General features: G+C 43.3%; 1 protein-coding gene across 1 annotated transcript in view; it reads left to right on the top strand.

Moving 5' to 3' along the window:
- The window catches only part of aldh16a1 (aldehyde dehydrogenase 16 family, member A1), a 53159-nt gene extending 39863 nt beyond the window's left edge, over positions 1 to 13296 (top strand). Inside the window, exons 13-17 of the mRNA XM_068019686.1 lie at positions 52 to 219; positions 1136 to 1340; positions 5046 to 5231; positions 7514 to 7639; positions 11592 to 13296. Coding sequence (XP_067875787.1) covers positions 52 to 219; positions 1136 to 1340; positions 5046 to 5231; positions 7514 to 7639; positions 11592 to 11765 — 859 coding nt within the window. The 3' untranslated portion in view covers positions 11766 to 13296. The remainder of the gene's footprint in view (positions 1 to 51; positions 220 to 1135; positions 1341 to 5045; positions 5232 to 7513; positions 7640 to 11591) is intronic.
- The last annotated feature ends 10406 nt before the right edge of the window (positions 13297 to 23702 follow it).

Raw genomic sequence — 23702 nt, 5'->3', positions numbered from 1 at the left:
CAACTGTCTTCATATACTCAGTTGACTCGCTGGTGTTTTATTTACCTGCAGCATTGACCGTACATATAAACTATACTACGGAGGCGCTCAAAAGAGGCCTTATAGCATGTACTCGCGGCCCATTTTTGACCACTGTGGCAGGGCCGTGGCCTATGTCGGTGATTGTAACCGGAAAGATGTTCGAAATGCGGTCGAGGCTGCTCATGCAGGAGCACCAGGGTGAGTAGTTGTAAAAGTTCCATTGCAAAATAAATCCACAAGTTGGCGTGAATCCCTGTTTTCAATTTTGTGGGAGTGTGTGTGGACATTGCCCCCACCCCATTGATTCTTTTCAAGGGGGGGAAGATATTCTATGGGAGTTATATCATAATGGTTATGTTACTGGACTGGTAATCTAGAGGCCTCGACTAATGATCTGGAGATCAAATCCCACCATGGCAGCTGGGGAATTTAAACGTAATTATTTAAATATATCTGGAATTTAAAAAACTAGTATCAATAATGGTGACTATGTAATTACCAGAACCTCTGGTTCACTCATGTCCTTTAGAGAAGGAAATCTGCAGTCTAGCTAGTTCAGCCTATATGTGACTCCACACCCACAGCAATGTGGTTGGCTCATAACTGCCCTCTGAAATGGCCTAGCAAGCCACTCAGTTGTACCAAACCATGACGGTACAGTAGCCCTGCACTGCAGTGGTTCAAGAAGGCGACTTACCGCCACCTTCTCAAGGTGCAGGGTTAGGGATGGGCAATTAATGTTGACCTTGCCAGTGATGCCCACATCCTGTGAATGAATAAAAAAATCTCTGGTATGTGTGAACACTGGACAAGAGTTGTGGGTAGGGCAGGTCTCAAACCGAGTGCCACGGGCACTGGGATAAAGGTCTGTGTTCTGAGGGCTGCCTTGCAACTGTACAAGAAATCATTGACGATTTTCATTGAGGATTTCACACGAAGTCCAAAATAGGCTCCCCTGGAGGAAGAGAGAGACCCAATTCAGCTTAATTAGGATTAGGCTGTTATTGCTGATTCCTGAAAGTTGTAGACCAGCAAAAAGGCAGAGTGGGTGGCAGTGAAGAATCTGAAGAAAGCAGGACAGGAAAATGAAAGGTTTGTGATTTGTCCCACGCAGCTGGGGAAAGCGAGCTGCCCACAACCGGGCTCAGATTGTTTACTACGTGGCCGAGAACTTAGAGGTGCGTCGGGAAGAGATGGCACAACAGCTGAGCACTCTGACTGGCGTCGATATTGAGGAGGCTGAAAGAGAAGTGGACTCATCTATTGAGAGACTTTTCTACTGGGGTGCCTACTGTGACAAATATGGGGGCACTGTCCAGGTGGGTAAACTGACATGTCTTGGGCCGTGTTGGAAAGAATCAAAACAGTTGCTGAATGGGGTTCACTCTCGGCCTCCCCCCTACCATTCCCCCCCCCCCCACCCTCCCCCCACTCCTTCCCTGCCACCGATCGCCTATTGAGTAAATGTTCAAGCTGGTGCAGAACTGAGCTTATACAAAGCACAAACATCAGGGACCCTGCCTATCATTTATGCTGAGCTAAATGTTTGAGGCAGTCAGAGTGCTATGATTGCTTTGATGCCCCTGTTCAAGTGAGGAGAAACATCAGGAAGTGCTCATTGTGCTGAAGGCTGCCCACTGACTCCTCCGAGATGATACCTTTGAGTGAATTTGGAGCAAGGACGGGGTCAGTCTCGCAAATGATTTCCCCTTCATCCCACCACCCCCCCCAACTTCAGCCAAATAGCCAGCAGACATTCACTGTCTAGACATGCACTTAATAAATATCCAAATGGGTGAAGTATCAGTGGAATCACATTCTAGCTTGAAATCATATCAGAAGAGGGTAGAATAAGGTGACAGGAGGCAGGAATGACCGAGGTTAGTGCTGATTATGAACATGATGCATTCTGCCAATGAGACAGTGAATTAGTGGTGTAGCATGGCTGAACACCAGTGTGCCGTGACACAAACAGTAGGATGTGGATAAGTAAGTTCCCCACTTGATGGGTTCCTGATCTTTCCTACTGAGGGGAGGGACTGAGCGGATATCCGATGGCCCACCACCACCCCGCCCCATCCCCCATCCCTCAGGCGGACAGGGATCAACTGTCACCAAGGCGTCTCATTCCAGTAGTGGCTAGTTCAAGAGCAGCATGGCGAGTGACCTTGGAATAAGTCACCTGTCAAGCACTCAACCGTGAGGAGCCCTGTATAGATTTTGTAATTTACTATATAGATTTCATAACAAAGACTTGCATTTATATAGCGCCTTTCATGACCACCAGAACTTTCAAAGTGCTTTACAGCCAATGAAGTACTTTGAAGTGTAGATACTATTGTAGGAAATAAATCACAAGGAAAATATAACATTGATCATTATAACACAAATGCCATGGCATAGAAATTGGACCTCATGCCCATTTTCCAGATGGGAAATGAGGTCCACCTTTGGGGATTAGGGTTCTGCGCCCCAAAGACCCCTGGAAAACAATTTTCCAGCTGTCCCTGGTGGCTGCATTAAACAGGCATTTGGTTCCTTCTATATATATATATACACACATCATAGAAATTGGGAAGCAATAAGCAGGACAGACAACGGGCCTGCTCCACTCAGGATTCTTTAGTGGCGGTCAACTAAAAGTGCATTAAAAAAAAAACTCCCTTTTTTCCAAAAGCCTTCCTGTGGATTCAGGAGGACGAGGAGGCCTCCCCATCTCCACAGTCGTCACGATTAACCCTTTTGCCCCATACCACTATTATCTGCTCCAGCCCAGCTCCCGAGACTTAGCTTTAGGCCAGCACTGGCGAGGCAAGTGGCCTGAAGTTCGTACTCTTTAAATGCACAAGTTTGGACTGTGGGAGTGTGATGGGCGCTGACGGGGAACTCACGCATAAAAATTAATGAGGCGAGTTTTGGGCCGTCCTTGGTCCTCTAACTTGGGGTGTTGCACAATTATAAACAGGCCCAGTTGAATTTCTACCCTCTTGTTGAATTTAAGCCAGGTTAGGATTGTGCTTTGGTCCCAATTGCACCTGTAAGCCAGTCTGACTTCTGCACAAGAAAGCTAATTTAAGAAAGTCTCCATTGCATTTGTCTTCTCTTTTCTCTCCCACAGCACAAGTCTCCCTCTTTTTAAAGTAACTTCTCTCCTTTGCTTTGCTTTAGATCATCCACCATGTTAGCTGAAAGGCAGCCAAACATGCTCACATCTCACCCACTTGCTGAAAATGTAGTGTTTTCCTTAGTAAATGTGCCTTGTATTTTCAGTAAAATTATTATATTTAACAGCACATGAAATGCTGCAAGATAAACCTTTTTACCAACTGCTAAGCATCTCTAATCTTAGCTTTATTGGTGCTGTTCCATGCAGGTCTGGTAATGAAATTGCTTTTTATCTTCAGGCGCTAGTCTTTGCACTAATAATTGTCACTTGGAAAATTATGGATTAATAAATTACAGCCAGGACGGATTTGTTAAAGGCAATTTGTGTTTGACGAACTTTATTGAGTTCTTTGAGGTAACAGCGAAGGTAGTGCGATTGATGTTGTGTATGTGGATTTCTAAAGTCTATTAGCAGAATCGGAGTTCATGGGATTAAAGGGGCAGTGGCAATGTGGATACAAAATTAGCTAAGGGATATCAGTGAAATAAGGGAAATCAGTAATGGTGAAAGGTTGTTTCACAGACTGGAGGAAAGTATACAGTTGTCCTGGGCTGGGGCTGGGGTAGGGGGATTGGGATATTGGGTATTAGAAACACTGCACTTTTTGATACATATTAATGACCTGGACTTGAGTATAGAGGGCATAATTTCAAAGTTTGAAGATGACACAAAACTCAGTAATACGAACAGTGAGGAAGATAGTAACAAACTTCAGGAAGGCATAGACGGGTGACATGGACAGCCAGATGGCAGATGAAATTTTAAGGTAGAGAAATGTGAAGTGATGCATTTGGTAGGAAGAATGTGGAGAGACAATATAAACTAAGTGGTACCGTTCTAAAAGTGGGTGCAGGAACAGACACACCTGGGGGTGTATGTATGTAAATCTTTGAAGTTGGCAGGGTAAGTTGAGAAGGCAGTTTAAAAAAAAAAGCATGTGGGACTGATGGTTCTATGTGCAGCACAAAAGCAAGGAACTTATGCTGAGCATAATCACTGGTTAGATCCCGGCTGGAATATTCTGTCCAGTTCTGGGGACCACATTTTAGGAAGGATGTCAAGGCTTTAGAGAGGGTGTAAAGGAAATTTACTAGAATGATACTAGGGATGCAGGGCATCAGTTATAGAAGAGATGAGGGAATCTGCGACTATTTTTAGAGCAGAGAAGGTTAAGGGGATTTAGAAGAGGTGTTCAAAATCATGAAGGGTTTTGATAGAGTGAATAAGGAGAAACTATTTCCAGTGCAGGAGGGGTGATCACCAGAGGACACAGATTTAAGGTAATTGGAAAAAGTACTAGAGGTGAGATGTGGAGAATTTTTTTTACACAGCAAGTTGTTGTGATCTGGAATGCACTGCCTGAAAGAGTGGTGAAAGCAGATTCAGTAATAACTTTCAAAAGGCTGTTGATAAATAGTTGAAGGGGAAAAACTTGCAGGGCTATGGGAAAAGAGCAGGGGAGTGAGACTAATTGGATAGCTCTATCATAGGCATGATTGGCTAAATGGCCTCCTCCTATGCTGCATTATTCTATGATAATGTGGTATTTATCATCATTTTGCTGTGTAAGTGTTACTCCTGGTGCTATTATTGAGCTATTATTTACTGAAAAGATAAAAGCTTTTCTTTGTAAGCGTATGAATTTCCTCTTGATTCAGCAGGATGAGGGTTACCATAGAATTCCTCTATTTACTAAAGTTACTGCTAATGTTTTGTGTAGTTGCCTGGAGTCGCTATTATACAGTAAGATAAGGGTTGCTCACTGTGTAATTATAAAATATTGCTTCATTCAGCAATGTAAGGGTTGTGGGGTATTAACAGTTTAAAAAAAAACACTGATCCTCTTTCTCTCTTGAAGGAAACTTTGCTTTATGGTGCCACAGTCATGGTTCGAGAGCCAGTCGGGGTGATAGCCATTGCATGCCCGGACGAGAACCCACTGCTCAGCTTTGTGAGTCTCTTTGCTCCAGCCATTGTTCGAGGGAATGCAGTCGTCATTGTCCCCAGTGAGAGGTATCCTCTGCCAGCCTTGGAACTCTATCAGGTACAGGCAAGAGTTGGAAGATATCTGTGCAGCAATAAGGATATTTTTGATTGCCCTTGTCGAACGCTCTCCACTTTTCCCCGTTCTTAGTAGGTTACGCTATAATGATTGTTTTGCTGTGCAGTCAGTGACACGAATTTAGAATTTTTGGAAGTCTCAGCCCAACCAATCTAATGAATTCTACAGACCAGAAATGTGATACTTTCCATCCCTTCCATGTGCTGAGGTAACTGTTGTTGCCTCTTACAGCTCTTGATTAGGTAGCCTTTCTGCTCCTGACTGCTACCCAGGACTCTGTGTTTAAAAGTGCAGATAGGAACTTCTAGAGAGGACAGGATTGAGCTCAACTGTGATGTCTTCATGTTCAAATAGCTTTCTGCCTGGGTTCATACATGAAGTCCAGGCACCTTGGCGAATTACCAGAGGTGCCCTGGCACCCATGGAGCAGTACGACAAGAATTAGTGCCATCAGTGAGAACAGCGGAAAGATGATCAATCCACAGGAATATTGGGGTTTGTTGACAGATTTAGTCTTTATGGTAAAAATTTCATGTAAATATCGCAGTTGTAGGTTTTGGAATGTGGTGCAGTGGTGTCAGGATCACTAAGCTACAGGTGCCTGTTGGTCTAACCGCTCTCTTCTTTAACATTCCCTGAAGCAGTCAGCTACTTCCACTTGGGCCACAGGCTCAAGTGACAGAGCTGCCTGCTGTCAGCTATGCCCACGATCATTGGACGTGATGCCCAGCATGTTGTCTGTAGCACAGCGACTGTTACTGCTCAGATCTGCTTTCAGCAATCACTTACCTACAGATTTGGATTGACAAGCACCCTAGAGGAGCCCAACTAGCTGGGGGAAGTAAAGCCGTGGACAATGGTTTCCTGCTTTTGCTATTGTTGTCGTTAAACATGTGGCTTGGATTCTGCATGTAGCCAGGCTTCACTTCACACACTGTTTGATCTCATGAATCCCAAAACCAGATTCTAAAATATAAATAGATTCCCGTTTGCTTTCTCCCCGTGTCTGGCGCCATGGCAAGTAGATGCCTTGCTTCTGACTTGCCACAGTGCCACTGAACTAGTTACTATAATGACACAAAAATCGTTTAATGTGCTCGTTTCAGTGAGGAATGCTAGTGTCAGCATTTGGCACACTTCTCTAATTTTTGAAGCCAGCATTGGCACCAAGCACTCTAACTCAGGCATAACTTGTTAGATACAGAATGAAGCTCCTGTTACCAGTTCTGTAAAATTCACCTTACTCCTAAATATTTTAAGCGCTGTCTCTACAGTTTTGTGCTCCAGACTTGTCCCACTACTCTGTGGATTCAACTCTGCCTAACAACAACAATAATTTACATTTCTGTAACATTGCTCATGCAACCACAAGCATTTTATTATTTGTTCCTGGGATGTGGCGTCGCTGGCAAGGCCAGCATTTATTGTCCATCCCTAATTGCCCTTAAGAAGGTGGTGGTGAGCTGCCTTCTCGAACTGCTGCAGTCCATGTGGGGTAGGTACACCCACAGCGCTGTTAGGAAGGGAGTCATAGAGAGATACAGCACTGAAACAGGCCCTTCGGCCCACCAAGTCGGTGCCGGCCAACAACCACCCATTTATACTAATCCTACGTTAATGCTAGATTCCCTATCACATCCCCACCATTCTCCTACCACCTACCTACACTAGGGGCAATTTATAATGGCCAATTTACCTATCAACCTGCAAGTCTTTGGCTGTGGGAGGAAACCGGAGCACCCGGCGGAAACCCATGCGGTCACAGGGAGAACTTGCAAACTCCGCACAGGCAGTACCCAGAACTGAACCCGGGTCACTGGAGCTGTGAGGCTGTGGTGCTAACCACTGCGCCGCCCAAGTCATTGTCACAAGTCAGCCTTCCTCCAACTCACTGGTTGACACAGTGCAGCTTGTTAGCTAACAGTGGTGTCAATTGAAACGCATTCTTTATTTTCAAGGAGTGAGAAGTAGAATCGTTCCTCAGTTTTCCCTCCACTTCAGATTCCAATTAACAAACTGACTAATGAATTCTTTCTTAAATCTTCTTTAAATTTTCTACTGTAGCCTCATGCCTTTATGACAGTATAGAGGTGGAACCATCCTTCCAAATTCAGAACTGCTATGGTGACATTTTAGTAATTTTAGCCTTATTCACTATCAAACGTTATCTTAGTAATAACTGTTATTACTGTGTATTAAAGTCAGGCTAGTTCACATGAGCATTCCACATTTCAACTGAAGAGTTCCTATTTTTTCCTATGTAGGTCTTTGAAACCTCAGATCTTCCTGCCGGTGTTGTGAATATTCTGACTGGATCTCGTGATCACCTCAGTAAATTTCTAGTTGAGCATCAGGATGTCCAAGCCATGTGGTACTTCGGTTCTGAAAAGGTAATCTGCTGTTGTGCGACTGCTTCTTATGGGGGAATGTGCAGCACTCTGCATTGTAAGTGCCTGTTCTACTGCGTCACAGACTGGACAGGAAAGGGTAAGCTGGGAAAGGAGGGCCAAAGCAGTTTCAGTGGTCATGAGGGCTAGTCCATCTTCACAAGCTCCTGTTGCAGTTCTAGTTTTATTGTTAAAAAGTGCACAAGACAAAGAGAAAAGTGAATTTAAGGCTGGAGTCGAATCGTGGATTCCTGATGGTTTCTACAAAAACAACAACTTGCATTTATATAGCAACTTTAATGTAGTAAAATGTCCTGCTTCACAGGAGCATTATCAAACTAAGTTTGACACCAGACTACCTAAGGCATTAGGGTAGATGACCAAAAGCTTGGTCAAACAGGTAGAATTCCAGTTCCGAAGAAGGGTCACTGACCCGAAACGTTAACTCTGCTTCTCTTTCCACAGATGCTGCCAGACCTGCTGAGTGAATCCAGCATTTCTTGTTTTTGTTTGAGGTAGAATTTAAAGATGTTTCAAAGGAGGAAAGAGAGATGTAGACATTTGGGGAGGGAATTCCAGAGCTCAGGGCCCCTGTTCCTACAGGCACAACCACCAATAGTGGAGCGATTAAAATTGGGCATGTGCAAGAGGCCAGAATCGAAGGAATGCAGTTATTTCAGAGGAGTGTAGGGTTCTGGTGGAAGCTAAGAGTTAGGAAGGAGCGAAGCCACAGAGGGATTTGAAAACGAGGGTGAGCAAATCAAGGATAATAAAAACAGAAAGTGCTTGAAATACTCAGCAGGTGTGACAGCATCTGTGGAGAGAGAAAGAGAGTTAACATTTCAAAAAGTTCTGATGAAAGGTCATCGACCTGAAACGTTAACTCTCTTTCTCGCTCAACTGATGCTGCCAAACCTGCTGAGTATTTCCAGCACTTTCTGTTTTTATTTCAGATAATCAAAGCATTGCTTAATTGGGAGCCAATGTAGGTCATTTAGCACAGGGGTGATGGGTGAATGGGACATAGCGTGAGTTAAGATACGGGCAGCAGGTTTTTGGATGCTCTTAAAGTTTATGGAGGGTGGAAGTAGGGAAGCCAATCAGGAGTGTGTCAGAATAGTCAAGACTAGTGGTAACAAAGGCATGGATGAAAGTTTCGGCAGCAGATGAGCTGAAGAAAGGGTGGAGTTGGGTGATGTTACAGAAGTGGAAAAAAAAGTTGGCCTTAGTGGTAGCATGCATTTGTGATCAGCAGCTCATCTTGGGTCAATTACGATATCAAGTTTGCTAACAGTCTGGTGCAGCTTCAGACAGTTGCCAAGGGATAACAAATACCAGGAAGTGAGCCAAATGTGGAAATGTAGTTCCGAGCAACAGATGCCAGGAATTGATGTAAAGACTGTAACCTAACTGTTTATGTGCAGGTTGAACTAAGGGCTGTAATATCATAGAGAATTCCTGATTGGTTTCTATATAGCATAACAGATACCAGGAGGCAAGTTAAGGGCTGGAATCTAATACATAGTGTGAGCTGCTGCGCAAGGTTGATTGGAGGGACAGTGTGAATAGCTTCAGTGCAGTAAACTAAACAGCGCCACTTCACATTCACTATCTGCTGTGGCACGTATCTAAATCTTCCTTTTTACAACCTTGCTAATGTAGGTACGTAATGGCGTCGTAGCTCTTTCAAGGGTCTTGTGATGGCCACTTCTTAATGGTTAAGAGAGGGTTTAAACGTACACAGGAAATGTGTAAATTGGGTGGTTTTGATTTTATAATTCATCTGCAACAGGAAATAGCGTTTCATCCTTGCAGGTTATCTTCATCTACTTAGGGTTTTTTGTCTTTTGGTTCTTTCACAACTTAAGATGCTTATTTTTAAGGTTTCACTATCAATGTTTTACCAGTCCTTACTGGTGTATCTTATTTTAAAATGCGATCATTTTACACCCTAGGAAGTGGATCTTTACAGTAATTTTGCATGGGGAAGGTACTGGGAATCAGTTGATCTATTAATCCAGAGACAATATCGTCAAGAGCTGGAGTTTGGTAAACTTGGTTATCTCCCAATTGGTTTAGTAGAGGCTTGTGCATGGGTGAATTGGATAGAAGCCTGCAGAATGTGTACTCGGGCTTTTAATTTTTCCATTTATTTCTTTGACATTTTCTTGGTATGACCAAAATAAATGCTGACCTCAATTTATTTCAGCCCAGTGGCTGTGTAGTAAGATTGATAAAACCTGAATATTGGAAATTCTAGATACAAATGCAATGTGCTGACCTTCAGGAGCAGTCACTGTTTCCATACAGGGGAGGCTGTGGGATAAAGCACATGAAAATTTCTTCTGAACCTTGCTGCTGAGTCTGTAGTCAACACCCTCTCACTTTCCATATAGAGAAAATAGCTAGAGCGTGGAATTGCATGTTCTTGACAGTATTTCTGCTCTGGTGAAATAAAAATAGAAGCAATGTATTCACTCCCCTTCTTTAAGTTCTTACTGTTAGTGCTAAATACCACTCCCTCTATTTTGAATCTTTGACTGGGCAGAGAGAGCACAAGTCCATTTTTTATACCTGCATTGCAAAGGTCAACCAAGAACGACACTCTGCTTTTAAAATCTCATGCAGAAGTGTGAGGTGGAGGCTTACATTGTAAGACCTAGCTTTTAACTGTTGCATTCAGTTGATCAATCCACTTCTGAACTTGCTGTTACTTTGATTCTTCTGTGGTACCATTTTTGTAATTTATTACACAAGATGATGCCGGCTTCTGTGTAATTCCCCTAATTAGATTTGGTGCAGTGCCCAAATTCATTTTCCTGTTGCAATGTAGGTCAATAACGGAGACTTGTTCAGTGCTAAAATTAAACCTCTGTGTGCAAAACAGCAGAAAGTTGAAAACTAATTTCAGCAGGTTTCTGGGAGGGTTAGTTGGTTAAAAGTATTACCGAGCAGACCAGAAGAACCCAAACTCAATTCCTGGACTGTGCTGAGTTTGTTAACCCCAGGAGGCCCACTGTTTTGATGTTATAATTAGCTAAGAAGGGGGGAAAATCAGCCAGGATTCCCCATCCTCTGACCTTTGCTAAAAAGTGTGCGCAGGAGGTGGTTGTGATTCCTTCCCTGATTGAACTGCTGGCTGGTACTTTTAGTCCAGACATACAGGTGGAGAATGGCCATTTGGACAAGGTATGAGAGCACTGTAGGCACCAGCGGACTGGACTTCAACAGGAATCAAGAGGAGGGGGGAAAACTAACTTGTTGATTCCAGGCTGTGTCAGCAGGATCAAAGCTAAAGTCTTTAGGGTTAACTAAATTAATGATATTGCTTAAGAAGAAGAATGATAGACTGTTAGATAAGTATCTGGATAGTGCATTTGCAGTCTGAATACTTAGACTGCCCTCAATGTAAAGACAATGGTAACATTTTTTCGACAGTGCCGCACTCCCTCAGTATGTCTTTCAGATAAGATGATAAACTGAGGCCCCCTTCTATCCTTTCAAGTGGAGATAAATGATCCCATGGCACTACTCAAAGAAGAGCAGAAAGTTCTCCCTGGTGTCCTGGCCATCATTTATCCTTCAACCCAACATTTGGCCATTTATCCCACTGCTGTTTGTAGGAGCTTGCTGTGAGCAATTTGGTTGCCGCATTTCCTATGTTACAACAGTGACAGTACTTCAAAAAGTACTTAATTGTCTGTAAGGCATTTTGGAACATTGTGTGGTTTTGAAGATGCTAAATAAATCCAAATTTGTTTGTTCTATTCTGTGTCCTAGAGATTTAAAGGTCAGTTTCTAATCCACAACTCCAGAAAGTCTGCCTTTGTGAAACGCTGCATCAGAGGCTGTGCCCCATCACATTGGTTCCTTCACTTTATAAATATATATATATATATATATATATATTATATATGTACAAAAAACATTCACCCTTTTTTGTTGTCTTCTGTAGGGCTCAAAGTTTGTTGAGTGGTCATCAGCTGAAAATGTGAAGCGGACTTGGGTGAACTATGGGCTCCAGCGTAACTGGTGGGACCTTCAGCAGGGAGCAGGAGAAGAGTTCCTATACCATTCTACGCAGTGCAAGAACATCTGGATCCCTATGGGAGAAATCTTTGCTAACTAGAGCCAGACTATCTTGGGCTAACAGACTGGAATGTCCCCCCACCCCCACCCCAACCCCAGGCCCAGCTACCTCCTGTGGTTCAAGTCCGTAACACTTCTTTCAAGAAAAGTTCATTGATTTTCAACAGTGGGGGGAAAAAGAGTTTTGTCCAGCTAAATTTACACGACTTTCCAATTGTGATAGAAATGCTGGGTTAGACAACAAACAGCAAAGTTTTCCAGTCTAATCAGTCACAGATCTGGCCCATACTTTGACTTGTGTTGGCAGGCTATCTAATGAGCGGGAAACTCTTAAGCGTCCCACCAGTAGCTATCAGCCATAGCAAAGACAAAATGGCCATCAAGTTCTAGATTTCAGAACTGCTCAAATTGGGGCTCAGAAATGGATCACAACTCAAAATGAGCAGGGTTTTTTGTAACCTTTTGCAGTTTCGACCCTGGAAAATTGATGTGTGCTGCATATTTTTTCCCTGTTGTTGATTTGATCATTCTATAAAGAGCTGAGCACCAACACATCATGCTAGTCCTCTCCATCTTTCTTCCATTCCTCCTCCTCTTTTGCCCCCAGGCTGAAGTTAGTTCCCTCAGCCATTAAACCACATCCCTACCAGTTCACTTGTGTAAGAATAAGTCATGTGTAATCAGCGTAACTTTCCATTTTCACAGCCGTCAGCTAGTTAGTGTTTTTGCTAACTCTAAAATTGGGAATATGAGTGATAATTTCACATATTTAGTCCACAAGTGTTGCCTACCAATTGCTGACATTATGTGTGAAAAAACTTCTAGTTAGTTCATGCTCCAGTTGCCATTATTAGGTGGAAACATGCAGTTACTCAAAAAAAAATCTTCTGAGGAAATGGAAAATCTTACCAAGATCACTGAATATGCTTGCCACAGATTTGCATAGCTCCAAGAGTGCTGCACAACAATTTCAACACCTTCAATTGATTGTGGTACCTCCTGGGATCATCATTCATGCTCAGGGCAAATGATCTCTTTGAGAATCTATAATTGTTTTTTTATAATGAATTTGCATATTTAACTTTTTGATCAAATTTCAGGCAGGGAGGGAATCTTGTGCCAATACTTCAAAATGAGGTCCACCATGGTTTTACTGTGCAGTGGCTAGCAATCCTGCATTTTTACATGTTGGAGCCTGGGTTTCAACCCAGCCCAGATCGATGGGGACCAAACCCTCTCCTCTTTGCTGCCTTCAGGTGTTTAGTTTAGTTTAGTTTAGAGATACAGCACTGAAACAGGCCCTTCGGCCCACCGAGTCTGTGCCGACCATTAACCACGTTTAATGTGAAGTTATTTTATTGCAATCTGAACCTAATTCTAAGTAAGCTAAGTCCTCAGTGCAAAAACTTCCCATAGTTTTAGCAATAAATTTGGCCTTTTTTGGAAAGTAGCAGTGAGAAATGGAATGCTATCAGCTGCTTTCTAATTGTGGCTTTCCAAGTGATTTCTGACGAACAATTGAGTTTATGTTTCTTGTCTAAAATTTAATAAAATCTTTATGTATAAAAAAACCTTGTGTCCGGTACATACTTTGTCCGTCATATGTCAGGAGTTGGTCTGCTGTGGAGATTTCTATGCCACGCATCGGCTCAAATGTTGCATTTATAAAATAACAAATTGCCAACTGGAAATATAGGGAGCCAGTCTTCAAAAAGAAGACTGTTGCGTGTAGAGAATCTTATCAGGTCTGAGAGATATTTAAAAATGCTTCAAACAGATTACTTATACTGCTCTGTAATAAATGCAGGTGTAAAACTTGCTAATAAGGAAACACAAAACAGGTGTGAAAACTTATCAATCAGCAGTGTGCAGTCAGCAGACACTATCAGGATTAAACTAGATAAGGGCTTATGGGGCTGGGGGTAATTTAATAGCACAAATAAACAGAAAACAAAGTATGATTAACAGGTCATTTTCAGATTGGCAAGCTGTTACTGGTGGGGTGTCACAAGGACCAGTGCTGGAGCAATACTTACAATCTATATTAATAGATGAATGTGTAATATATCAATTTTGCTGAAGATACAATGCTAGGTGGTAAAGTAAGCTGTGCGGAGGATACAGAGTCTGCAGGTTAAGCGAGTGGGCAAGATGGTGGCAGATGGAGTATAATATGGGGAAATGTGAGGTTATTCAATTAGGACCAATAGAAAAAAAAAAATTAAATGGTGAGAAGCTATTAAATGTTGGTGTTCAGAGGGATTTGGGTGTCCTTGTACACAAAGCACAGAAAGTTAACATGCAGGTACAGCAACACGTTAGGGTTGGGAAGGCCATTGATATATTGGCTTTATTGCAAGGGGTTGAAGTACAAGAGTAAGGAAGTCTTGCTGCAATTGTACAGGGCTTTGGTGAGACCACACCTGGAGTATAGTTTTGGTCTCCTTACTAAAGGAAGAATGTAATTACCTTGGAGGCGATGCAACAAAGGTTCACTAGATTAATTCCTGGAATGACACTCTCTCTGCACTAACGTTTTGTCTTTCAGCACAGCATTAACATACTGCTGCTCCATGACCTTCTAGTCAGTTATTCTCTGTGACCTTGTCCTATCAACACCTCTTTTGTTATGTCTCGCCCCACCCCAGCTTTACTTGCTTAAAATCTTTTACATTTCTAATATTTGCCAGTTCTGATGAAAGGTCACTGACATGAAACGTTAACTCTTCTTCTCTCTCCACAGATGCTGCCAGACCTGCTGAGTATTTCCAGCATTTCTTGTTTTATACCTGGAATGACTGTGTTGTATCGTGAGGAGGAATTAAGCAAAATGGGCCTAAACTCGCTGGAGTTTTTAAGAATGAAAGGTGATCTCATTGAAACATATAAGATTCTAGCCTTGGGAGCCAAAGTTAACCACGGCAAGAGTGAGGTCATATTCTTTGGGAACTGGGCCGACCGATCCTTTGTCCCCTTCACCGTCAAGTCACACTACCTGAAGGTGCTGGGGATATGGTTCGGAAGGGACGGGTGTGCGCCAAAACTTGGAAGGAGCAAAGTAGCCAGGGTACACCATAAACTTGAGCATGTGGGATCAGCGATCTTTCTCCATTGTGGGTAACAATCTGGTCATCAGGTGCGAGGCATTCACGTCGTTACTGTATGTGGCGCAAGTCTGGCCCATACCCCACTCCTGCGCCATGGCGGTCACCTGAGCCATTTTCCGCCTTATCTGGAGATGCTAAATGGAACGGGTCCAGAGGGACACGATGTTCAAACCTCTGGATAAGGGCAGGAAAAATGTACCCAATGTCGTCCTCATTCTGATGACTACTTTCGTGTGTGGTTGCATCAAGTTGTGCATAAAGCCCCAGTATGCAAACACCAAATGTCACTATGTGCTGAGGTTCTATCTGTCCCCAGTGTTGCGAAGGATGGGTCTGGTCACATTGCCGTGGAATGCTCCATCCAGTTGGACCGTGCCGTATCACCTGTCCTTTGTGGGAAAGTTCCTGTGGAAAAACACCTTTGACCACCAATCCATCAGGCAGTGGGCTGCACGGAATGTCCTCAAGGACCTACGGGAAAAGGAGATGGTGGATCCTGTCGGATGGTTCCCTGAGCAGACTGCTAAGGTCATTTGGCAGAATGCCTCATCACCAGAACTTTCAAACAAGCACCAAGACATAGCATGGCTGGTGGTGAGAAGGGCCCTCCCTGTCAGATCCTTTCTGCGCACCCAGAATCTCACCGCCTCCGCACGCTGCCCTCTAGGTGGCTGTGGTGGGGAAGAGACAGTTGCCCACCTCCTTCTGGAATGTGTCTTTGCAAAGCAGGTGTGGAAAGAGATGCAGTGGTTTTTGGGTTTTTGTCGAGGTTCATCCCAAGCAGTTCTATAACACAGGAGTCTGTATTCTACGGTCTGTTCCCAGGGACGCATAAATATCAACTGCTGCTGGAGGACCATCAATTCGGTGAAAGACGCTCATTGGCCTGCCCGAAACTTGCTGGTCTTCCAACGCAAAGAGGTGTCCATGACCGAGTGTTGCAGACTGGCACATTCCAAGGTCCAGGACTATGTGCTGAGGGACGCACTAAAGCTTGGGGCAGCCGCTGCAAAGGCTCAATGGGGAAAGACCACTGTGTAAGGTCCTCCCGCCATAGTAAACTGAGGGGCTGGACCCATGGGAAACCCCTTGGGCTGTATACACCAATTATGGGTTTGCTGTAAAATGTACATGGCATGTAAAATGGAATGGAAGGGTTGTGAGGCAACACACACCTGTATTGAAGAAAACTGATTTCCTTTGCACTTTTTGGAATGTCAACCTGGTGCTGTTTTGAACTGTTGTGCAATGTATTTTTTTTTAACAGATTTTTTGGAAATAATGTATATCTTTGGGGAAAAAAAAAATTCTGAGAGGGCTTGACAGGATGCATGCTGAGAGGCTATTTCCTTGGGGCTGGAGAGTGTAAAACTAGGAGGCATTGTCTCAATAAGGGGTTGACCATTTAGGACAGAGATGAGGAGAAATTTCTTCATTCAGAGGGTTGTGAATCTTTGGAATTCTCTACCCCAGAGATGTGTAGATGCTTAGTTGTTGAGTATGATTAAGGCTGAGACTGATAAACGTTTGGACTCTAAGGAAGCAGGAGATATGGAGATCAGGTGGGAAAGTGGAGTTGCGGTCGAAGATCAGCCATGTTCTTATTGAATGATGGAGCAGACTTGAGACACCATATGACCTACCGCTGCTCCTATTTCTTATGTCAATCCAAAAAGAGGAACCAATTCAGTCATTCAAAATATTTTTAGCTGCCATCATCTTGTCACGAATGCACTATGCAATAATAAAGGCTTTGTAACATAAACATATTGAAGAATTACATAGCATCAAATCATTAAACCTACTAATAAACTATTCATCTCGTACTCACTGCAAAACCTGCTGCCTCCCTTTGAGCCTCACAAACCTTCCTATCCCTGGCCTATCCCAGGCCATTTCTATGATGTTTCACACAGCCCAGGCCAGACCCTGCGAAATTATGCTAAAGAATTGGATTACAATTTCCGAGAAGCACCAGTCTTCAGCACAATCCGTATGCACAATTGAAATTTAAAAATGCTATTCCTACTGCCCAGAGTTCTACTTCCTCATCTACTTGCACACTTTTGGGATTAATAAATCTGGAATTAAAAGCTAGTCTAATGGTGACTATGAAACCATTGTCGATTGTTGTAAAACCCTTCTGGTTCACTCATGTTCTTTAGGGAAGGAAATCTGCTGTCCTTACCTGGTCTGGCCTAAATGTGACTCCAGACCCACAGCAATGTGGTTGACTCTTAAAATACCCTCTGAAATGGCCTCACAAGCCACTCAGTTGCCAAGGGCAATTAGGGATGGGCAATAAATACTGGCCTAGCCAGTGATGCCCATATCCCACAAACAAGTAATAAAAAAAAATGTCCTCACTCGTCTGTCTGGAGCTCTGTGTCTTTTCCTATGGAATGCAAGCCCCCTTTTAAAAAGAAAAGTGAATAGCCAATGGGACTGGGGCCTGGTCCGCTCAACACTTTATGCGACATTGCATCTCTCCATTTCCTGACCTCACCTCCAGTCGAATAATTTTCAAAATACAATAATAGGATCCTAAGGCTTATTGGAGTTGCTGTCACTGAAATGGCTGTGGAGTTTGGCGACTTCTTTTGTGTTACAGTTGTTTGTTCTTTTTCCTTGATGCCACTACAGAAAGGACCTGCATTTATATAGCACCTTTATGACCTAAGGACCACCCAAAGCGCCCTACATCCAATTAAGTACTTTTCAACTCTAGTCACTGTTGTACGAAACTGCAGTTTTGTCTTCTATTGAGCAACATTTCTTTGGCAAGCCTTCACTCCGTTCACTAAATCATTTTCTATTGTCCTGTCTGTCTCTGGGGTTTTCCACGAGATTAATTTTCTGAGTAATCTCATCCAAGGCATTTCCTTGGATATAGATAGTCACAACTTATTTTTGGAGCCAATTATTATTTCTCGCCATTTTATAAATTCCATAAATTACTTGGTCTGCTGAATTGCATTTTTTGGTGTTGTCATAGAGTTATACAGCACAGAAACAGGCCCTTTGGCCCATCGTGTCTGTGCCGGCCATACAGCACCCAACTATTCTAATCCCATATTCCTGCACTTGGCCTGTAGCCCTGTATGCTATGGTGTTTCAAGTGGTCATCTAAATACTTCTTAAATGTTGTGAGGGTTCCTGTCTCCACCACCTCTTCAGGCAGTGCATTCCAGATTCCAACCACCCTCTGGGTGAAAAAATGTTTCCTCAAATCTGCCCAAAACCTCCTGCCCCTTACCCTAAATCTACGCCCCCTGGTTTTTGACCCCTCCACTAACAGAAAACGTTTCCTCCTATCTAACCTATCAATGTCCCTCATAATCTTGTACACCTCAATCATGTCACCCCTCAGCCTTCTCTGCTCTAAGGAAAACAACCCTAGCCTATCCTCTCTTCATAGCTGAAATACTCCAGCCCAGGCAACATCCTGGTGAATCTCCTCTGCACCCTCTCCAGTGCAATCACATCCTTCCTATAGTGTGGTGCCCAGAACTGTACACAATACTCCAGCTGTGGCCTAACTAGTGTTTTATACAGCTCCATCATAACCTCCCTGCTCTTATATTCTATGCCTTGGCTAATAAAGGCAAGTATCCCATATGCCTTCCTAACCACCTTATCTACCTGTGCTGCTGCCTTCAGTGATCTATGGACAAGTACACCAAGGTCCCTCTGACCCTCTGTACTTCCTAGGGTCCTACCATCCATTGTATTTCTCTTGCCTTGTTAGTCCTCCCAAAATGCATCACCTCACACTTCTCAGGATTAAATTCCATTTGCCACAGCTCTGCCCATCTTACCAGCCCATCTATATCGTCCTGTAATCTTAGGCTTTCCTCCTAACTATTTACAACAGCACCAATTTTTGTGTCATCTGTGAACTTACTGATCATACCTCCTATATTCACGTCTAAATCATTAATGTACACTACAAACAGCAAGGGACCCATCACCGATCCCTGCAGTACACCACTGGTCACAGGCTTCCAATTGCAAAAACGGCCCTCAACCATTACCCTCTGCCTCCTGCCACTAAGCCAATTTTAGATCCAATTTGCCAAATTGCCCTGGATCCCATGGGCTCTTACCTTCTTAACCAATCTCCCATGCGGGACCTTATCAAAAGCCTTACTGAAATCCATGTATACTACATCTACTGCTTTACCCTCATCTACACATCTAGTCACCTCCTTGAAAAATTCAATCAAGTTAGTTAGACACGATCTCCCCATGACAAAGCCATGCTGATTATCCCTGATTAATCCCTGCCTCTTCAAGTGGAGATTAATCCTATCCCTCAGAATTTTTTCCAATATTTTCCCAACCACTGATGTTAGACTCACCGGCCTGTAATTACCTGGTTTATCCCTATACCCTTCTTGAATAATAGTACCACATTCACTGTCCTCCAGTCCTCTGGACTGTGGCCAGAGAGGATTTGAAAAATTGTGTCAAAGCCCCTGCTATCTCCTCCCTTGCCTCACATAACAGCCTGGGATACATCTCATCTGGGCCTGAGGATTTATCCACTTTTAAGCCCCCTAAAACCGCTAATATTTCCTCCCTTTCAATGCTAATATTTTCAAGTATATCACAATCCCCCTCCGGGATCTCTCCACCGACATCGTCCTTCTCCATAGTGAACACCGATGAAAAGTAATCATTTAAAACCTCACCTATGTCCTCCGGCTTCACACAAAGATTGCCACGCTGGTCCCTAATGGGCCCTACTCTTTCCCTGGTTATCCTCTTTCCCTTAATATACTTATAAAACGCCTTGGGATTTTCCTTTATCTTGCCCGCCAGTGTTTTTTCATGCCCCCTCTTCGCTCTCCTAATTACTTTTTAAAGTGCCAACCTATACTTTCTATACTCCTCTATTGCCTCCGCTGTTTTCAGCACTTGGGATCTGCTGTAAGCCTCCATTTTTTTCCTGATCCAATGTTCTATATCCCTTGACATCCAGGGTTCTTTGGGCCTGTTAGTCCTATCCTTCACCTTAATGGGTACATGTTGGCTCTGGACTCTCACGATTTCCTCTTTGAATGGCTCCCACTGATGTGATGTAGACTTTCCTACAAGTAGCTGCTCCCAGTCCACTTTGGCCAGACCCTGTTTTATCATATTGAAATCGGCCTTCCCCCAATTCAGTACCTTTATTTCCAGTCCATCTTTTTCCTTTTCCATAACTAGCTTAAATCTTACAGAGTTATGGTCACTATCCTCGAAATGCTCCCCCACTGTCCCTTCTGCCACTTGACTGGCTTCATTCCCTAGAATTAGGTCCAGTACTGCCCCTTCTCTTGTAGGACTTTGTACGTAATGGCTCAAAAAGCTCTCCTGTATGCATTTTAAGAATTCCGCCCCTTTTAAGCCTTTTGCACTAAGACTATCCCAGTTAATATTGGGGAAGTTGAAATCCCCTACTAGTATTACCTTATTATTTTCACACCTCTCAGAGATTTGCCTACATATCTGTTCCTCTATCTTTTCAGGAAAAGATAGAGGAACAGATATGTAGGCAAATCTCTGAGAGGTGTGAAAATAATAAGGTAATACTAGTAGGGGATTTCAACTTCCCCGACTGTTAGGAGGCCTGTAGTACACTCCCAGCCAAGTGATTGCCCCCTTTTTGTTTTTAAGTTCTACCCAAAGGGCTCATTTGAGGAACCTTCTAAGATATCATCCCTCCTTACTGCAGTAATTGACTCCTTGATCAACAGTGCAATGCCACCTCCTCTTTTATCCCCTCCCCTGTTACGCCTGAAGATTCTATACCCTGGAAGATTGAGCTGCCAGTCCTGTCCCTCCCTCAACCATGTCTCTGTGATAGCAATAATATCATAATCCCATGTGCTAATCAATGCCCTCAATTCATCTGTCTTACTAGTAACACTCCTTGCATTAAAATAGATGCAATCCAACCTTGCATTTTTCCCTTGTGCCTTACCAGGTCTATATTTGCTCTGCCTTCCAGGCAGACTCACTTTCTGTTCTATATTACCCCCTACTGTACTCCACTCTGTATCCCATCCCCCTGTCAAATTAGTTTAACAACCTCCCCCCCCCTCCAACAGAACTAGCAAATCTCCCAGCAAGGATGCTTGTCCCACTCCGGTTCAGGTGCAACCCGTCCAACTTGTACAGGTCCCACCTTTGCCAGAAACAGACCCAGTGATCCAGGAAACTAAAGCCCTCCCTCCTGCACCATCTCCTCAGCCACGCATTCATCTGCTCTATCCTCCTATTTCTCAACTCACTAGCATGTGGCACAGGGAGTAATCCAGAGATTACAACCTTAGAGGTCCTGCTTTTTAATCTGCTACCTAGCTCCCTAAATTCTTGTTGCAGGACCTCATCCCTTTTTCTACCTATGTCGTTGGTACCAATGTGTACCACGACCTCTGGCTGCTCACCCTCCCCCTTCAGAATGTCCTGCAGCCGCTCCGTGACATCCTTGACCCTAGCACCAGGGAGGCAACTTTTCATCCTGGAGTCATGTTTGCGGCCACAGAAACGCCTATCTGTACCCCTTATGATAGAATCCCCTATCACTATAGCTCTTCCACTCCTTTTTTTCCCCTGCTGTGCAGCAGAGCCATCCTTGGTGCCACGGACCTGGCTGTTGCTGCTTTCCCCTGGGAAGTTATCCCCCGCAACAGTATCCAAAACTGTATATCTGTTTGAGAGGAGGATGGCCACAGGGGACTCCTGTACTACCTGCCAGCGCCTACTACTCTGCCTGGTGGTCACCCATCCCTTTTCTTCCTGTGCTGCCATTACCTGTGGTGTGACCACCTCTCTATCCACGATGTCCTCAGCATCACGGATGCTCCACAGTGAATCCATCCGCAGCTCTGTATTCACTGTTTTACAACCAAAGCAGTAAATCTCGAGAATATTATCAAAAGTTGTACACATCATTTCTCACGAATGAGCATTCAGTAGATTATCAAGCCATGGATGCTCAAACTGCCATTGTGAAACTGGAATAGTTCCATAATCATTTTCCATATCTTAGAGGCAAGGCAAAGACATCACTTTTGCACAGTTTTGTTTTGGGAGTACAGAGTGGTTCAGAATGGGTCCTGTCGCCATAGGATTTTGACTTTTGGCAATCATTGCTAGTGTTTATTTAATTGACAATAGGAATGTGACCAGCTATATGTTGTGATTTTCAATAGGCACTCATCTCAGATACAGTGCAGTTGTTATCTTTACGAGGACCAGTGATTCTTAAATAGGGAATATACTGGTGTGTAGGAGTGTAGCACTAATGAATTCTCTTTGAGATGGAAATAATATGAGCACAGATCCTGTTAAAGTATGATCACTCAACTGATAGGATTTGTGGACCTTGCAGTACATTTTACTTAAATCCAAGTTCTCGCATCCATCTTCTGAGATGAGTTATGTTGAGCCATTCATCTTGCAAGTAATTGAAGCCCACTGCTCACCCTCCAGTTTATCAACACTGTGGAGGTGCAGGTCCTGCACTGCATGAAAGAACTGAAGACATTGAAGTTTTGTTTCAGAAGCCTACTCAACTTTCAGAAAAATCTGCATCTCCACCTTTGGATAGTCAGGCAACTGTCCAGAAGAACCATTAGAAAGTGCCATTGAGAGTCACTGAGGAAGGTGTTCCAAACTTCTCTCACCTTGCAGATCTCTCTGCCCAGGACCTACAAGGTCCAGGAGGCTCCAGCCAGGAGAAGATGAGAGCACATACTTCCAGGTCAATCTCAGGGAAATCTTTAGTGCAAATGACTTCCACTTGCTGTTCTGGGCCCACCTCTTGCTGGTTCTGCAGTCCAAGTATTCACCTAAGGCAAACTACTTATTTAGTATCTGCACCATTCTCTTACCCTCCACCGCAAGCTTGCTTCTTTCATGTATTAGCAGCCCCATACCTACCTTGACTATCCTCATCCTATTAATGTGCCCACAGCAAACCTTTCTCTTGCCATTTTTTGGCTAACATTTTCACCTACTCTTGGCATTTAGAGTCTCCCTCTTCATATTTTTCCTGTATATTCTTTATTATTTATTGTGGCTTTTTTATTCTCTGCCCTGTATATGCTAGTTGCTTTTGTTAGTTTCAAATTTGATCTAACCTGGTTATTCCTTTTTTTCTTTAATATACTTGTTTTTGTCTTTTCCATCTCCAGTTTAAATACTTCCCATTCTTGATCTAGAGTTCCATTTACCATTTTTCCCTTTAATTTGGGATATGTTTCTGTTTGATGCGCTATAATTTGATTTATTTTTATTCAGTCAAGTGCCCTTGCCCTTGCCCTTTTTTTATTTTTCCTTGTTTTACACTGAAGTTGATGATATTGAATGTTGCTTCCTCATTATGCTGTTTCTTGCACTAATTCATTACTCAAAACTAGGTCAAGTTGGGCTTCCTTCCTTGTTGGAGTTGAATTGCACTTAATCAGAAAGCACATTGCTAAAGATCTTCCCCTTTCTCACCACAAATACTTTCCTACCACAGTCTATATTTGGATAATTATAATTGCCTGTGATTATAATTCCACTGTTAACACATGCCTGTCTAATTTGTGCCTTGCTGTCCCAAATTGGCTGCTGTGTTTCCCTACATTAAAAAGGTGACCACATTTCAAAAGTACTTAATTGGCTGTAAAACTCTCTGGGATGTCTTGAGGTTCTGAAAGGTGCTATGTAAATGCAAGTCCTTTCCTTTATATAATATCCTCTGAGTATTGTGACCAATTCCTCAGGCAAATCCAAAGAAATTCTTTTTGCACTATTTTTCCAATGAAGTCTTTAGGCACGAGTGCTGTGATAATGCCTGTATTTGATAACGGAACATCTCCATCTTTTGTCCC

Source organism: Heterodontus francisci, chromosome 41, assembly GCF_036365525.1.
Source record: "Heterodontus francisci isolate sHetFra1 chromosome 41, sHetFra1.hap1, whole genome shotgun sequence".
NCBI lineage: Eukaryota > Metazoa > Chordata > Chondrichthyes > Heterodontiformes > Heterodontidae > Heterodontus > Heterodontus francisci.
The sequence above is the reverse complement of the archived record's forward strand: the minus strand, read 5'-3'. Positions and strand labels throughout refer to the sequence as shown.